An 18,340-nucleotide genomic window follows, 5' to 3' on the forward strand; every position below is an offset into this window, starting at 1 on the left:
AGTCTTATCCTGAGGAAGAAAGTGTATTGATGAGGTGCAAGGTGGCAGAAAGGCATGCAGAGTAAGGACTTCAATCAGAAATGCACTGTTGCTTGAATGTGAGCATGATCCTTTCCGTGTTTTTTTACTGCACAAGGCTATACAGGGCAGTGTGCTCCAGACGGGGTGAGTACTGGAGCTCATTCTCTTATGTAGTATCCTGAATATTGTGTTAGAATATGAACAGACCGTGGGGCACTTACCTGGCAGCGATACCAAACGTCCGTGGGTGTGTAGTGATCAGTGAGCTCCCGGGGCTCAGGTTGCAGTGCCTGCCCTGGGGCAGCGTGCCCACCGAGCAGGGTTCCTGGTGCTGCTGTGGCAGGGATTTTTGAGCGTGCTAGGGTTGTGCTGGAGCACCGTGAGGAAACCCTGCTAGATACTGAGACTGCAAGGATATAGGACAGAAAGAAACAAGGGGATTTTATTGCCATTAAAAGTACCAATTTGTACAAGCCGACATTTTAAATAGCGTAATTTAAATGGAACCAAACTGATATGAATAGAACCTATTAATAAATTAAACACTTCTTTCCACCCAATATTTCACAAGGGAATTAGCAGAATAATTTGTTAGTAAATGAGCCCAGGAATGAGGCTGTGAATGACATATCTATCCCATCCTTCTCCTCCCCCTGTAACACTCTTTGCAGATGTAAGCAGAGAGTTGCTGTGATTTCAGACATTGATGCCTCTCACTTACGTACAAACAGGAGCACAACTTCAAGAGAAGGAAGAAGGTTGATGTAGTGGTTAGAGAACCAGCCTTGACTGTAAGAGTTGATCGTGCTCTGCTTCAAATTGTGCGTGTTATCTCAAGCAAGTTGTTTCAGGCCAGTGTCATTCATGGTATTTAGGCACCTGGCCGTCATGCCTGTACCGAGCTCTCTGTGCACTCACTGGGGGTGGCCCCGAGACACGTCTCTGGACTAGGAACTGGAGACCTGGCCATTGGGTCAGCGGTGCTCAGCAGCAAGCAGCAGTACAGAAAAGCCGGTGTCACAGCTGGGCTTTGCTGGTAGCAAAGGGTGGAAGCAGTTTGTCAGTCCACCTCCTTCTTGCATTGGGCCCTAGGACTTCGGCACAGCCTTGCCTGCTTCCAGGAGTGCTAAAAGCACCTCCTCCCTCACATGTTAGTGAAAGGGAATGCAGGCACATGCGGTCAAGCACAGCTTCAGAGAAGCCCCATGCATTCCAAAGCATCCTCTCCATGGTGCTGTGGGCGTAGGAGCGAAACATTGACTAAACTGCTGTCGGCAACCTCGGGAACAGGTGGCAGAGCAGTGCTTGAAAAATCTCCTTTTTCCCCCCTCCTTCTTCTCCCTCTAGATGAAGGTCCCTACAAGCAGAAGTGGCAGAAATAGCGAGGAAGACAGCATCAGGGAGGCCACAAGCTCTCAGCGGAGCAGCTCAAGGGACCGTCTCAGTGATGTAAGTACCATTCAGGAGAAAGCATCGCTTCATTGCAGCAATTCCCGCTGCTGACATGGCTTTTCATAAATCTTGCTGAACAAATGTTGGCATCCAGAGGTCACTGTGTAATAACTTTTTTATGTCATGATTGAGTGTTACGGCATAAGTGGTTGTGCTGCCTTGCAAACACTATAATCGTGGTGCAAATAATATGATAAGCAAAAGATCAGAGATGGGAAAACAAAATGGAATTGTTATTCCTCAGGGAAAAATGGCTTGATGTTTTGTTTTGTTTTCTCGAAGTTGTGTTAAAAAGCTTTTTACAGTATCTTTCGGTTTAGCTACTGCACATAATCACGTAGTTTGGGTGCAAAGTCAGTTCATCTAATTTTATGCTTCCTGCCTCCAAGATATGAAAGGTTTTTTGGGGAAAGCTGTCTTTCTCTCAGGAAATTTGATGGTACATTGAGTGAAATGTTATGATAAAACAAAAGCAAACGGTGCCTTAGTGTGTAAACACACAAATGGGCTTTTGAGTCACCAAGAAATCAATGGCAGTGCTGGGATAATTTTATATGAAGGCTTTTTGTGTTAGCAATTAGCATTTCGCCTTCATTAAAACATGATTTTTTACTAATTAGGACCTTTCCCGTTAGGAGAGATTTAAATGAAGAACAATAATCAAACGCTGGCACGAGCATGTCTGAAATATTAAATTTGCCATTTCAATGGCAAGCCACAGAAATCCCAGAGCGAGTGGTTTTCATGTTGAGTTCTATTAATGTAAAATATGCTTCATAACTAAAACCTGTCACAGAAAACGGCTCACACCAGCTAAATTCAATTGGACAGTTAATTTAGCTTTAAAATTGAAAACACTACCTCCGCTTCAGGATGCAAAAGGAAGCGGGGGGGAGAGCCTTTGATAAGTGTAATGTATTTGCTATTAAGGCTTTCAGAGCCCATTCTACAGGAGGAGAAGGGAAAAAATGGCTCCCACAAATGTGTTTAAAAGCTGAAAGTATTTATTAAAAATGTCAGCAGAAAAGTGCTTTTGGCAGATTAAAGCGGGATTCAGCTTGACAGCTCTGACAGGGAAATGTGACGGGGGAAAATTCTCTCTACATGTTTGGAGTGTGAATGGGGCGCTGTAAACAGCCAACGCAGTGGGAGGAAGAGAAAAATAACGTGTTCTGTGATGTGCTTCCAGGATTGTGAACCCACACGCCGTGGTGGGGAAAGTCAGTGAAGGGGGGGGGACCTCTGGACAAATCACCTTGCTGTGGGCCATCTTTGACTGTGTTATTAGTCAATAATTATTGTAATTTTATGTATACTTATATTTATGCGATTCTCTCCTTCCCCTCCCCTTGGCCACTGGTGACAGGTATGTGAGCAGGGGCACCGGGTAGCATTGCTGTACCATAATGTGGGGCCGCGGGAGAGGAATAACATGTTCAGACTTGGTGATTAGCGTAGGTCAAAGCGTTAAGTGGTCTTGGAGACTTTTCTTGTTAAGCCAATGCACTTCCAGTTTTTTTCTCCTCCGTTTCCTTTGCCTCCTACGTCGCAGGCTGAGCTTGTAGGAATTGAGTCTGAGCGCCTAATTCCTGCAAAATCTTCAAAGCTAGTTCAGCAGCCAGCGAAATTCAGTGGGAAACAGGCACTCCATTCTTTTTCCGTCAATGGGGACATTTGGGCAGTGCCTGAAGGCCAGGGCACACTTCAGAGCTTTGCTGAAGCTGCTCTTGTGACCTGGCAACCCGTTGCAAATGAGAATTTTTCAAATTAGTAATTAAACAGTTTGAAAAGTAAGCTTCATGAATCACAGAATGCTCTTCGTTCATTATTTGACAAGTGCAATTTAGCTTTAATCACGTATAACGCTTCCTTGTGTGCTAGTAAATGTTCTGTAGTCTATTTAGTGACTGTCAGAAAGTCTTAGAAAGTCCCACGGGTACAATTGGATGGTTTTCCCCATTTGCGTGTGAAGGAATAAGGCAGCAGAGTTTTTCTTTTTGTAGGGAGGGCGCGGGGAAGGGGGGAGAAGAAGACAACATGCTACAGAGTGTCAATTCCTGCAGGATTCTCTCTCCAGCCCTGCCAGGTCCCTGCACAGCTCTGAAGCTGTACTTCCCAGCGTGCTGTTTAAATAGATGGTGTGTAGCTGAACTGATGCAACCCCTTACATGTGGCACTGAGGATTAAAAAGCCACAGGGCAGTAGGGACGTAAAGGGAAGGCAGGGATGCTTTTTCCTTGTGGTTAGCAGTTACAAATCGAGGCTCTAGCACGTGGCTGTGCTGGGGTGGCTGCCTGTCCTTGCAGATGGAATCGCTGTGGCAGGAGGCACCTGGGCTGTTTCTTGCTCTCCTGCTGTTTCTTGGTGCATTTGGCCTTCGGGAGTGGTTTTCGTGCTGCTTTTCCCTCCCGTCTCCTTCCCCATTAACTTGGGCGAACAATGGAGTAAATGAGGCGGGAGGTGGCAGGTTTGGCTGCTGTACGGCAGCACACAGCAGGTGTGGTAGGAAATACGTGTATGAAATGTGGGGTATAGTAGTCAGCATTGCCACCTTAGGAGCACTGGAGTCCTCCCCCCAGCTTCCTTGTCGGTCTCCATTTAGAAGGCACTATTATGAGCAGCTTAGCTCCTCTGGGAGGCTTGTTCCTTGAGGTTACTTATTCAATGGGACGCCAGCAAGTTGTTCTTTATTTACATTAATGCATGGCATTAGTCTCTAATGGACCATGAAGTCGAGAGGTGGCCTGGTCTGTCGTGGAATAATTGCACTCTAAAGAAAACTGAAGCAAATGATTGATTATGTCTTGCACGCACACACACACAGAGCCATCGGTCTGTCCACAACAAAACCCAGAGCATTTTGCTGCTGCTTTGCCATAGTGAAACTTCAGTGGGGAGCGAGTGCTACAACTTCACAGTAAGACAGCAGTTGTCTTTTATAGTACATCTTCCCAGACATTACACTGAGTGCCATTTATTATGGGTCATTGGGGGGAAAACAGTGCTTATTGTGATCCAGTGAAATCATCTCTGACTGCAGAGGTTTGATTTGTTGAGGCTGGTCTCTTCTTCGGGATGATGAAACTCCGGAGCAGAAAAACAGAGTTTTAGCCCAGGCTTGCACCGCGGATGGTGTGGTGTGGGGGAGGGGATGGGAATTTGCCTCTTGTTTATGTTCCCAGTGTTGATGTAAAATTCCCTTAAAATCTACTTCAAAGCTGACATCCCTTTTACACATGTACTCTCAGGTCTTCTACGACCAACACAGAGTCAACAGCCTTTTTCCAAATGGGATTTTCCTCTGCTGTCTTTCACAGGGAGGTAATTGGAAGTTGCCAGAGAAGTAAGAGGCAGATAAGCCATATTGCTGTTTTGTTGTGTTGACCCAAGGAAAAGTGGAAGGCTTGGGCATTTTGTTTTGTTTTTTCCCCATGTTCCGTAATTGTCCTAATCTCTTCTGATGTCCTGAACAGTCCAAAAATCCACACAGAGCCTTGTATAATGGCTTGAAAAAAAGGTTTTTATCTTTTTCTTGACCCATCAGCTTAAGAACTGCCTGCTTTTTAATGGATTTTCTCCCTCACTAAATTGAATGGATCGTCCCTCATTATCATTTAAATAGAAGCCTCACTCCCTGTGAACATGGAAAATTTGAATGTGGTAGTAGAGCTGTGATAATTTGAAATATTCGGAAGGTGGGGGCAAGGAGGGGGAGCAGGCGGCAGAGTGCAGAATTGCTGAATGTAATTGTCATGGATTCTCAATTTTGTTGCCACAAGATGGGAAAATAGACTAATAATTGTCTTCCAACCCTAGTAGAATAGTTGCCCTAGTTAGCTGAAGCTAACACTCTAATTGTCATGGGGGCACAGAGATGAATGAGGATGTATGCAGGGCACAGCCAGGGCTAAATTGAGTGATATACTAAGGCAAAGAGCAAATTGGCAATTATTGGCCCAGCTGAAAAGGTTGGCAGGTGTGCTGCTTTCTCACGAGCCCTTAGGGGGAAATTGGAAATATAAAATATCGACCATAAATACTCACTGATTAGGAAATATGTTGCAAGAGGTGCTGGCCACTTAAGAGTCAAAACTCTCCTTTTCAAGGGGTTGGCTTCAGCTGTGCATAGAGCCAGCAAGCGCTGCTACTAAGTTGTTCAGAGCTTTTTCCTCGCATCCCCCATCCCCCAGGCTATCTTTTCTAATTTTCCATCATCCTATCCTCGTATGTTTGTTTGTTTTTCTTTAAACATAATAAAGTCTTTTAGGAAAGTCTTTTAGGAAATGCAGAGATTTTCCTTTCTTTAAATGGTCCTTGATAAGTGTTTAGCATATTGTATAGACTGGATATAAAATTCTCTCTCTGTTAGATGAATACAAAATAACTTCTGTGATTTCTAATTCAAACAGTTCACTGATCTGCTTTTCTTTGTGTGCCATCACAGGCACTATCACCCCCTTCCCTCCTGCTTTCTGTACCACGCTTCCCCTCCTGGGGCAAAGGGATTAAAGCAGCAGCAGGGTACAAAGCTGCAGGTCTGTTACGTGTGCCTCAGGCTGAAGTTCCTTGCCAGAAGCATGATCAAACGAGCCTCTGAAGTGAGAATTGGACCACAGTCACACCACAGGTCCATATTTATCCACTTTGCAAAGTCTGGCATGTTTGGGATGCCTGGTCTTGGCTCTGAGCAGGGCAGTGGTGGGACAGCATTGCCTGGAACAGCTCTCAGGCCAGGAACACCTCGGTGCGGTCGGGATGTTCCTGAGCACGATAAAGGATTTTTTTGGAAGGCCTGGCATGGCAACGTGTAGACTGCAAACTCTTTGTGGCACATGCTGTCTGTTGTTCCCTGTGTATCACACATTGGAATCTGGTCTGCAGCTTGAAGAGTGCAATAAAAGCATTGTAGATCTTAGCGAAATAAAGATAGCAACAGGATAGTTTTAAGACCCCTCCTCAAACCGTGAATCTTGGAAACTGGTTTGCATATACATTCAAAGATTATGAAACCTATCAAGTCACGTTCTTCTGGAGGCAGAAATTCACATCTCTTCAGCATGCTGTCTACTTTTTATACTACTTTGTGTGTCTTGAAATACCACACGCTTGCATGAAAACTGCTGCAGGAGAAATTATGAGCAAAGTTGTAATGACTTGCATGGAGCTTCAGGTACTAGAGAAAGAAAGTCTGGAGAAGGTTTTGTGAAGCTGGCTGAGGGATGGTGGTTTGAATGGGAGCAGCACCCATGCATGTTCTGTGCATTTTGGAAATGTGAGGGCTTTTATTGTTGTTCCTGGTTAACTATATGCAGTTTGTTCGCTGGTTGCTGGCCAGCAGCCATCTTTCCTTCTGCTCTCTATGGCCATCAGCTGCAGGAATCTAAGTGTCTTGGTTGGAAGGTGTTCTGCAGCATATCAAGTCAGTTACAGATGTTTAGACCTTGTGTAGTTTGATGTCTTACTGAACTGATTTTGCAATATTTCCAAGCATAAGCCCCTTTGTTTATCCAGCATAATAAAATAAGTGAATTAAAGAAGGAACACATTCACGTTTTGCATGACATCCATATCATTCATCATGCATTGTGGTTATCTTGTCAGGTCCTGGTTTCTAATCTAAGTGAACATCAGATGCACTCTGTGACCTTTGCCAAGTCAATTGAACTCATTGTATTAACAGACAGGAGTGGGACTGTGGAAATTAATTGTATTAAGAGAGACTCTGTGTTAAGGTCTGGAATATCTTCTGCCGTTGGCCCTTTTTGCCCTCCTCCTCACTTGCTCCTCTCATTCCAAGACACTTGAGTTTTATAAGGGACTTGCTTGCAAAGAAAATACTAGTATTCAAAGCTGAACTGATATTCTGTTGTTGAATGTTCTCTAAATGACCAAGTGGATGGGTAAACATGCATGCTTCCTTGTGCCTCAGCCCTGTCTGGCTGCAGAATTGAGGTAGCCAAGAAATAGTGGAAGACAGGTGCAGCTGAGGTGAGTTTTTATCCTGAACAAATGATACAAAACATAAATAAAAATTCATTCTCTCCATATTATTGACTCTGCTGAGTGCTAATCAACAAATCAGGCTTGCGTCGTTGGGCTGTATGAGGAGTTTGGGCCTGTGGTTTGGCAAAGCAAGGCTGGGCACTCAGCAGGAGCTGGGAAGTCTGTCGCGGTTCCCTTCTCTTCTGCGGACTCCACCGGTGTCACTGGGCACATCTAAGTCTTTCTGTGCCTCAGTTTCCACACCAACGTGGGGGTGGCATTAATAATAGTGCTAGGAGGCTCTTTTTGGTGACTGTCCTGTGCCCACATAGGAATAGCTCTTTGCCCAAAATGGCGGTTTCAGCAGCTGACTTGGAGGTATTTGATACACTTTTGGTTTCAGCCAGTAAAAGTGGCGTATTTCAGAAGAGCTGGAATGAACTCTTGATGTTTCTGGGAAGTGTTAATTTACAGCTTTTAGTCAGAGGAGGGAAGTGAATGCTAATAACAAGAGTTAATTTGATGGTGGTGCTGTCATCACCTGCTTTTATCTAATTCCCTTATAGTTAGTTCATATATCAAGAATGCTTGCTAAGATCCAAGCTGAAGCCTGCCTGACCCAGTGAGAATGGGGAGTTGTCTTGAAATGCCCTATTACCTTGATTATTACTGCATTTTAAAGCCCTTCTTACTGTCTTTCTAGTTCAATAAATAACCCAATAGCTTTAAGAAACCAAACAGAGGGTATCTTGATTTGTTTTGTATTGTATTGTAAGAACAGCGGAAGGCCATGCTTTTATTTATACCAGGGAAATAACTTTTCCTGTCAATTTAACAGATACTCTTGGAAAACCTGCTGAAGGTTATTGGTGAGATTTTTGTCATCGGGTTCTTTTCTAAATTGTAATCATGGTGTTTATCAGGAATAAAGGATGAAATCTTTTAAATACAATCACAGATTGCAGTGTAACTTAAACTTTCAAGGACATTGGTGGGGCGATAGTGGAGTCTTTCAACAGTAAGATTTTGTCTTTGCTGCCAGAAAGGTGTATTTTTTTATATCCAGAATAATTAACATGAGAGCTGTCCCAGGGTAGAAATAATTCACTCTGTGACATAACTGAAATGTCTTGTCTGTGCTGTCTGGTTTTGGTTTTAACCTTGGGTTTAAAAGGAACCAAAAATCTTTAGTTGTAAAAGAGCATATCATCTGCAAAATATTATAAGCCATTTATCTTTATGCACAAATGCCATCCAGCACTGTAGTTCCACTTATGCATCATTAAATGTGCAGATCACACTCTTTTTGCCCCTAACTAGTAACAGCCTCCCTTAGAAACCCAGGGTATTCCAGAGAGTGCTGAAAGGGGCACCAGGGGCACAGAAGCCGGTGCTCAAGCCAAGCAGAGGGCTTCTGCCCTCCCCGAGGGTCTGCTCAGGTTTGCTTCGCCTGGCAGCTGCAGCCAACAGGAGCAGCATCTGCAAGCGCAGCATGGGTGTGCCTGCCGCAGCAGCTTCGCTGGCAGGCTGGGTACCATGCCTGCTGGCCCCTGCCTGCTCTGCTCTGGGCGGGCAGCATTTGGGTTGGATGGGCATGTTGCTTTCCCCACGTCCTGCTTCTGCAGGTTGGGTTTTGCAGATGGGAAGGCTTTTGGAAAGACATGGCGTGGCAGCTGTTCCTGCGCCTGGCTGCAGGGAGTTGGCCAGCTGGGGTCATGATCCTCTGTCTTTGAATTTTGTCTCTGACTGCATCTTTCCTGCCTGTGATGCTTCCTTCAGGCAGCGTTTGAAGGCCAGAGCTGAGCCTGCTCGGGCTCTGGGTTGTAGCAGTAAGAGCTGGTTTGGGTTTTGGTCTCACGTGAGCCAAAGCTACGAGGCCGGTGCAGGACTAACATGAGTGTGGCTAGTTGGGTACCGCGGTGACCATCACACCCTGCTGCATGAGCTACCTTCAGACAAGGAGAAAACTGACCAAAATAGCACATCAGACTGTTTTGAGAACAAGAACTTTGTAGAGGGCTGTCATGTTAGTGCTCCTATTCTATAGGTAAGAGCCTCTGTTAGTCATTCCAGCTGAAGGTTTGCCCCAGTAACTGCGCTTGCCAGACAAGCACTCATTCATAGTCAAAGGAGGTTTCTTCAGCTTTGGGTAGATGCCAAGTTAAACTTCCAAGATTTCTTACATTTGCAGCCACAATTGATTACTTTTCTCATAATTTGATCTTGATATAGAGACATATGGATTAAGCTATGTTTATATCAACCCCCAAAGATTTTTTTTCTTTAGGAACATCCATCACAGTTGCACACAAACTGTTCTGCTCTGGCACTTGTAGCTGATATTAGCTGGGGCTTTCAACGTTTCTACGTGTGGCAGTTGGTACGGGTCCTCATAAAGAGCCCACAGTGTTCCCAGTTAACCAAGAAAGCACTAGCGGTTTGTTAGATGTGCAGAAAAATGCATGCGAACGGCTCTGGAGAGTGTGGGACGTGGCTGTGCATAAACCTAATTGTTGGAAAGGATTTTATGAGTTGAATCCAAAGTATTCACCAGTTACTAACTTTATACATGCAATAAAAATTCTGAGGGGGCAGGAAACCCACACTTCCCCCCCCCCCTGATTTCCAGGAAATTTAATGTTAAAACTTGTAAGGAAGGAAGAAGTTCTTAGATGTGAAAAATGCCAGAGTAAATTGCCATTCAGTTTTAATTATTTCTGATGTAACACTTCATTCAGCAACTGCTTTTATTGTTTTCTACTCAGTGGCTTTAAATCAGTGGTCTACAGATTCCTGGGGTTCTTGGACAGCTTGGGATGGCTGAAAGTTACCTGAGAAAAGCAGGTCTGTTGTTAGCATGTTTGAGTTTGTTGTCCAAGGGTCTGCTACATCCCAGGAAAATATTTTGGGTGTGCACAAGACTCAGAGATTGAAAATAACTGTTAAAGTGAAAATGCTCTGAGAGGCTGTTTCTCTAGAGAGAAGCTTCTAATGAAACCTCTTGTTTCTCTTTTTGATTATTATTTCCAATTTGTTAGACCTTGTCAATCTTTGTTAAATCTAAGCTGAGGAGGGGGTGGGGCGTGAGAACTACTACCCTTTTATTACTCTCTTCCTCCCACCTCTCCAAGCAGGTAATTTGCCCTCTCCCTGTTTCTGTTTTCTTTAGGTGAACTGCCTGATCAAGCTATCCAAAGTGTCAGAACAGATAATTGTGTTCAGCTGTTCAGCATACTTATGTAGATAGCAGGATATTGTTATTAATTTTTTTCTATACAAGGCTGAATTCCATGAGTTGTTTGGGTTTTTTTTAGAAGTATGAAGAGGGGGAGGGATAGGTTTGTCTTAGTTTCTCAAAACCAGAGATAAATGCTACCAACCTTCATTTTCACCAGTCTGTAGCTTTATTTCTGGGCAGTTTACATTAACGAGGTTTATTAGTAATCCTCTACTTTTTTTGTAGTGTTTGAAGGCAGGGGCCAAATCGATGTGCAGTGTGCAAAAGGTGGAAAGTTAAATGCTGTCAGAGGTCTGTTATTGCTGACTCGGACAGTGAAAGCTGTCCTGTTCTTGCAGAGCAGAGGTCTCCTGAGCTGCAGCAGGACAGAGGTGCATGCGTTGCATGCCAGGGATGGGGACTGGCACCCAGTCACACACACAGTGGCTGCAGACCTGTGTGTAAGATCTGTGAAGAGCTGTGCCACAGCCTTCCTTCCATCGGGCACCCTGGTTCCTGTGCCAGCTGGTGAGAGGGTTAATGGGGAGCCCTTCCTCCAGCAGCACACTCACCTAATTGTAGGGCTTTGCTATTGTCTCTTCACTTTGGAAACTTTCCTTTGTGGGCACTTGGCGGGGAAATTGCGTCTCTGGTGTCTAGGGAAGTTGCAGGGCAGTGGCGCAGTGTGCATGGGCAGACCAAAACAATCGAGTCTTCCATTGAGTGCAGGAGTGTGGAAAGGCTTCTGCGTGTATCTAGGTATCTTCTGATCAAAAGGCTTGCAAACTGGTAATACAAAGGAACTGTTATCCTATCGGTGGAAAATTACAGGTATTTGCAGTAGCCTGCAATCAGTTTGCATCCATCTCTGGGAGTATTGTGCTGTTGGACTGATTTAGTAAAACGATAACTTCTGGTGCTGCTGCAAAAACACAAACAATCCTCAAGATCAGCCTGCAATGATTCGGTATTTTCGTTCAGGCTCTGGTACCCACTAGAACATCAGTTTTGGAAACGGGACTGTTAAGACTCCCTGAATCTTGCTTAATAAAATCACATAGCAAGAGCATCATGATTATAAATCACACTTGGAAATTGGCCTGCAGAGTACTTGCTGGGTCATGTGGTATCATATGCCACCACTGTTCCCGGCTTCTTTTTAATTTCCGAAAAGAAGGCATATAGCAGCAGCTGAAGATAGAGGTGGAATTCATTTAGCTGCTTTGAGAAAGTAACTGCCAGCAAAAACCAGCAGCTCAACAGTCTTGAGTTGTAGAGAGAGGAAAGGAATCCGAGTGACTGGGGATGGTGTGATGCAAAGGAAAAGAACCAAGTGATTTGGCAGCGTGTGAAAGAGGTAAGGATGTGGTAGAGAAAGGAGCAGGAGGAGCTGAAATGAAGAGCAGGAGTAAACAATGTAGTTTAACTTATTCAAAAGGGACAGAATGCTTATTAAAGCTCTGAGAGATGATAAATTAGTGCTTTGCTGCTATTGTTGTTTCAGATAGAGTTGTCATATGGTAATGCTGCGGCAGTGAAGGCTGGAGGCTCATGAATTCAGAGGGGAATGGAAAGTGGGATATATGGTTACATGATTGAAAGTTGGAGTTGATGAGGCAAAATGTGCAGTCCTGATTCAGGAGAGCGTCCTTACACGTGTGCTGTTTCTCGGAAGCTGCCGTTACCTGCTGAAGAGAGATGGTTCAGAATGCGTGCTCTGCTGCTGTGAAGACATACCCCATGCTGAGAGCTTCTGCCTTAGCTGGGAGGTGCTGTCGAAGCCCTGCTATAGCTTATGAAACCCTTGTCTGAAATAGCCCTGGAGCCCTCACCTGGAAATGCGCTTTTGCTGTTACTCCTGTGGCAGCGCACAGAATGTCAGAAGATCATTTGAGGCACTCTGGTTTTGAAGTTTTCCCCTAAGGAATGCTGGGCTGGGGGAGGGAATCGCAAATTATTCTTATCTTACATTACACAGAATCTCTTGCATTACTTACTGTGGCATATTGTTTCCTCCCACAGAGTTCTGCTCAATCGCTTTCAGGAAGAGGCTACTCCGTAAGTCATTTTACAGCTAATTCTTTCACTTCTGTTGATGTTGATTGCAGAGGTTTACACTACCTATTGCATATCCACTGACAGGAAAGAAATGCAGAGCATAAAAAATAGGGTTAGAGTAAAGGTCTGTTGTGCACCTGGCCAGGGACAGCCCTGACGTGTGAGAGCACATTAAGAGTCTGGGGGCTTCTTCAATTTAATTTTATACTTACAGGGAGGGTTTTTTCTGTTGTTTTATAGTGGATTTCTGCTACATAGTCGCCTCCTGAGAATTAAAAGTCTTGAGTGGGGAGAGTTTTCAACACCGATGGGAGATGCTTCCCTCCCCTCCTCCCTCCCCCATAGAGTTTTTCATTTGTGCATTAAATACAAGAATCGGAGACAAAATTACTCCATTTTAAGAAGAATGATGACCCTCACCAGTGTGAACAAAATAAGTCAATATTCTCTTATTTATAAGCTCTGAGTTATACAACAAGCTCTCTAGTTTTCAGAGGAGGTTGTTGCTGGTGTTTTCTTTGCAGGAGTGCCATAGGTGCCAGCGTTCTGCAGCTGGTGTTACAGGGCCAGGACACGCCTGCTTGTGGATGCGATGTAACAGTGATGTTTAATTAACCATTTCTGTTTACATGTACCTTGTTTGTTTGTGCAATAATGACATTTCTTCATGTAGAGGTGGTACAATTGTTTATTGATTTGGGGTTCCTTTGCTGTTCAGCTGTCCCAAAAGGCAGGCACATACACTTTACCGTATGCATTAATAAGGAAATAGGAGAGGCTGTGAGTGGCTTAGCAATGTCAACATGAAAATTCCTCAAATGGCGTTATATCTGACTCTCGTAACAAATGTATAGTGTGTACATACACGTTATGACACCCTGGTTGTTCAGCCAGTAAGTCAGGTATACCCTCATTGCTGGTGCAGAGCTTGTAGAGGAAGGCGTATGCAAATCTGAACGAGAACATCCAGCTAACGTTCCTGCCTACCCTTACTGACAGTAACTGCTGGTTTCACAACCTCTGCCATGATAAAGTTTTGCCTTCTAGGTGGATGGTCTTGAACACCTGTTTCTTACCAAGAGCTGTAACTGCTCACTTTTCATAGACAAGAACAAAGGTGGATTTTATATACTTCAGGACATTTATGTGGACACCTTGTAGACTTTTTTTTTTGCAATGATTGCATAAATTATTTTCTTTCAATAATTCATGTTGTATGTTTAGAGTTGGAAGATGGGACCTGTGAGCTCCTACCTGGTGCTGTATGCACAGATAAAAAATGCCTAGGCAGGGCAGAATTTATGGTCTGATTTCATAACAACACTGTCACATGCTATCATGTATATTATCAGAAATTCATAATACAAGATTAAGTACATTTTAATCATAAACCCATTACAAAATATCATATGACTTAAAGTCTTACGGTTTTAGTGAAATAATGTCACAAATTTTTAGACAGTAATGGCATGTCTCCTAAGTATCCTTCTGTCTAAATCTTCCCCGTATCCCAGGTGAGTATCATTACTTAATTCACTGAGTGATGAGGAATGTTTGCTGTAGGACCAGTTGAGCTCTGCTTCCCAAACACACGAACAGTTGGATTCACCTAAGCTTCTGAAGGCAGATGCTGTATCTTCTATTTGTCTGTAAAATGCCATGCATGCCCATGGCACCACATAAATAATAATGAGTCATCTTCACAGACTTTATGACTGAGGGCATGGTTTGGGAATTAAACAATTTCCCACTGGCTATAACATAGGTTGCAAAATCTTAATGGAAAAAGGCCAAAGAATTCTTTTTAGAGTCTCAAGACAAATAAATCATAGGACTGTTTTCCTCCATTGCTGTCTGTTAAGAAATTTACTTTTGTCTCTCAGAAATGATTTTCAGGAAATTTCTAGCTCCTTCTCTGTGCATGTGTGGGGACGAGGTTCTGTTATTTAGCCAACCCATAACTTCTCAAGGGAGGTAAGAGCTTTCTGCGTGCTGAGGCAGTATTTTGAGATCGTGAGTAGCGTGAGCCGGGGTTGCTTTTCCTTATGGGTTGTCATTTTCCCTATTAAATTGCCTTCTACCTTACCATGTACCAGCTGTTGAGGCTGACCGTTTCCCTTAAGACTCCAATGCTGCTCTAAATTGATTTAGCGTAAGGCAGAAACTATCACTTCCAGCACTGCCAGACCTTGCTGGCCCAAACCTGCACTGGAAGCCTGTTCTCCCAGGTGGCAGAGAGATGTTCAAACCACCAGTTCAAGACAACTGGCCCCAAACCAGGGGTTGTCCATAGTATCTTGTAACAGTTTTCATTTTCTCATGAAAGCAGATGTATATGAAACATTAAGTCAGTATTTTGGCTCTGCCCCTGTTTACATCAAATAGGTGGTTTGCCAGACATGGTTGAAAGTATGATAAAAAGTGGCGCTAGCAGGAGGCATGATTCTTGTCTTGAATGTTCCTCCTGGTATCTGTGCACAACTTGTCTTGTGGAAAACTGTCACTTGCAGGATGATGATATATATCGTTACTTGGTGAAGTTCTTGTACTAGGTTTCATAAGCAGCTGTTCAAATACCACAAACTATTTTGTGTGTGTTCATTTTTAATTGGCTCGTTTCGAATCTGCATGCTTCACCATTCACTTGTTTCAGCTGCCCTTGCAGAGCTGTCTGCTTTCAGAAACATTTGTAGATAATGCACATTTTAAGGAAATGTGCATTTGCAGGAGGAAGACTTAAAACCTGTGGTAGTAAACTTGGAAAAATCTTAATCCAAGGTTCAGCTCATCCAGCTGGGCTGCACAGAGAAGGCAGGCAAGGCCTGTCTGGGCAGTCGGAGCAGGCTGATGTTGAAAACCTCAGCAAACTGCTCCTATGTAAGGTACAGACTCTGGAGCTAAAGTTAGGAAGAAAACTAAACACAAATAATAACTCCTGAGTGCTGAATATTCCAAAAACTTCATTGGCTTCAGGCTTCCCATGGAACATTAAGTCCTCAATAAGGACCACATAACCTCTGGTTAACTTCGGCTGCACCTAGATTTAAATTGTAAATGCTACTCAAAAGTAGCGTTAACAGTGACTGGGCACATAGTTTCACAGTCTTATCTGTAGATATTGTGGACAAAATGTCTTCTAAATCTTAAAATCTTACTTCCCAAAGTAAAGTTTTGAATGGTGTCTAATTGGATAACAAGACATATCTATGTTTGTACTCTATCTGCAAGCTCCTTATCTCATCAGTAGCATGTGTTTCATATCCTTATCTTATTAAATGTATACTTCCGCTGTGCTGAGAAATAGAATGCTAGTTTGTTTATGGAGGTTAATATCTTATTCCCTTTATGACTTGATGATTACGTATGTGTGATAAACTACTTCAGCCATTTGTCACACTTCCTGCACACACAAATGAGATTAGTGATTTTAGTCAGAAAGGTCTGTCTGTCCTCTGAGCAGACAAAACAGATTTTCTTTTTGGTAACAGGATGAGAGACCTGACTACCTGAAAATGCACTGATTTGTTAAAAAATACGCAGAGAATTAGAAACTAGCTGTATGTTGAGGTTTCTGTGTATCACTGATACATACTCACCCTGCGGACCATTTTTCAAATCTATTCCTGACAGTTAAGTCAACTTAAGGCCTACCATAGTTAGAAAGTAGTTACAATGAACATAAGATCAGTACATACAGTTTGTTATTAATGGCTAAAAAGTTGCAGTTGTTTATAAGGTTGAGCACATTGTACAGACAAACCCCAGCTGCAGTTGACCTTGACTCAGTTTTGTGGAGAACACTCAAAAGGATAGAATTGGGAATATGTGGTAGCTTAAAAAAATAAACAAAAAACCTCTTCCAATGAATTATGTAGTTTATTTATGGAGCATCTGTGCAGCTGTTCCTCTTCTGGAATGGAAGGGGCTAAAATGTGGGAGTGAATAAAAGAATAAACTTGAAAGCATATGGCAAATGGATAGCTAGTGAGCCAACCTGTCTGAGTGTACCTTGGAACAAAAGGACAGGAGGGTGAGATGTCTTTGTTTGGTTTTATTTGTTCTTGGAAGATTATTTTTTTTAACAGAAACAGTAACATACACTTGGCAACACCAGCAGCTGATTTTTATTCTGAGCTTCTGTAAAATATCAAAGTCTTTGCAGCCTAGTCAAATCCCTGGCAGCTCATCAAATTCTGTTGATTTTACATCTTCCTTGTTGAGCGCCGGAAACCGGCGTCTCAGATAACTTGGGCTGCAGCTCATGGATAGAAAGAAACATGCAAAACACCATAAGGCTTGCAGAGACACTTGGGTCATCCAGCGTCAACTCACTGCTATCTGCCAGCCGCCTTTCCTTCTGCTTGGTGACGTAGCCTGAGAATGACTGTCTTGTTCCCCAGATGGAGCTGGAACCTGAGGTGGCAGAGGCAAGCACTGGCTAGGTGTAGAGCACCCTGAGCCCTGCTGCACCCTCTGCCTCTGCCCCAGTCTGCGCCTTCCTGATGGTTTCTCTCAAATTATGATGTTGATTTCTGGAACAGGCTTTCCAGTTGCTGGTGATGGTCTTTACAGCCTTCCAGGACTCCTCTCCTGTGCTGTGCTTGATGTTGCTGTACAGCAGGCTGTCACACAACACAACTGCCCGTGGCCACCTTACCCTATTACCGTGCTGAGATCTTCATAGCTCGTACCTGTGAGCACACTTGCTGGGACAGCAGGTACTGAGCTGTAATTCACCTGATTTACAGCAGGGAGGTAGTGTCCAGTGCAGTGAGCTCAGCGGGAAGGATGACAGCTAGGGGTGATTGCACAGTGCTAGGTAATTATCAGCCTAGGAACTGTTGACTCTTTGCACGTTTATATACCCTCATATACCCTGTAAAGCTCTTTTCGTGGCCTGTTTTAGTTTTGTGCCAGCTCGATGCACTTCTATGAAACCCTGAAACAGATGGTCCCTGCTAAGGAGGCTGTTCCCATGCCAGAAATCCTCTGTGCGTGCACAGGCAGGTTCACTGTTTCAGTGTAATGGTTACAGAAGCTTGCCTGAAGATCATGCCAGCAGCACTCACCTGATCTGCTCTGCGCTTCAAGGATGTTCTTGTGCTCTTAGGCTCGGGGACCAAATTGTTAGCCTTGAAAAAGCACCTTCAACAGCATCTTTTCTGTACAGAGCTTAAGTTGGTACCACTTCCTACGTGGAGCATGGTCCAAGAGCCCAGGTGATGGTTGCATACCTTGCCATCTTTGAGATTGCCTTGGAGAAGCTGGTGTCGTGAGAAGGATAAATTTCTAGGTAAAGTTCAACAAAATTTTTGCTATGAAGCATATAATACTTCTGCTAGGGAATTCTGGAGTGTGCTTCAGGTCACGGGTGTGGAAGCATGCTCAGTGACCGGGGGCAAACTTGAATTGTAACTAATGGGGTTTCTCCACCTGCCGATCTGTCATACGCTAATGAAAAATCTGTAGGTAGGTAGCATTTCTTAGGTGGGCTGGAAGATTCATTGTATGTTAGGACCTCTGATAAATTAGCATTTTTCCTTGCCAAAAATCAATATTGGAAACAGGGCTCTTGTTATGAATCTAAAAATCATTGAGCTGGAGCCAAAG

General features: G+C 43.7%; 1 protein-coding gene across 18 annotated transcripts in view; it reads left to right on the forward strand.

The window, feature by feature from the left end:
• The window catches only part of FBRSL1 (fibrosin like 1), a 547,777-nt gene that overhangs the window by 243,815 nt on the left and 285,622 nt on the right, over positions 1–18,340 (forward strand). For 14 of the 18 annotated variants that reach the window (XM_080373488.1, XM_080373505.1, XM_080373495.1 and 11 more), the window contains exons 3-4: positions 1,369–1,470; positions 12,695–12,730. In XM_080373488.1, the coding sequence (XP_080229614.1) occupies positions 1,369–1,470; positions 12,695–12,730 (138 nt within the window). The remainder of the gene's footprint in view (positions 1–1,368; positions 1,471–12,694; positions 12,731–18,340) is intronic. The other 4 variants (XM_080373503.1, XM_080373507.1, XM_080373490.1 and 1 more) reach the window with 2 other exon arrangements.

Source organism: Falco punctatus (assembly GCF_963210335.1).
Source record: "Falco punctatus genome assembly, chromosome: 1".
NCBI classification, from domain to species: domain Eukaryota; kingdom Metazoa; phylum Chordata; class Aves; order Falconiformes; family Falconidae; genus Falco; species Falco punctatus.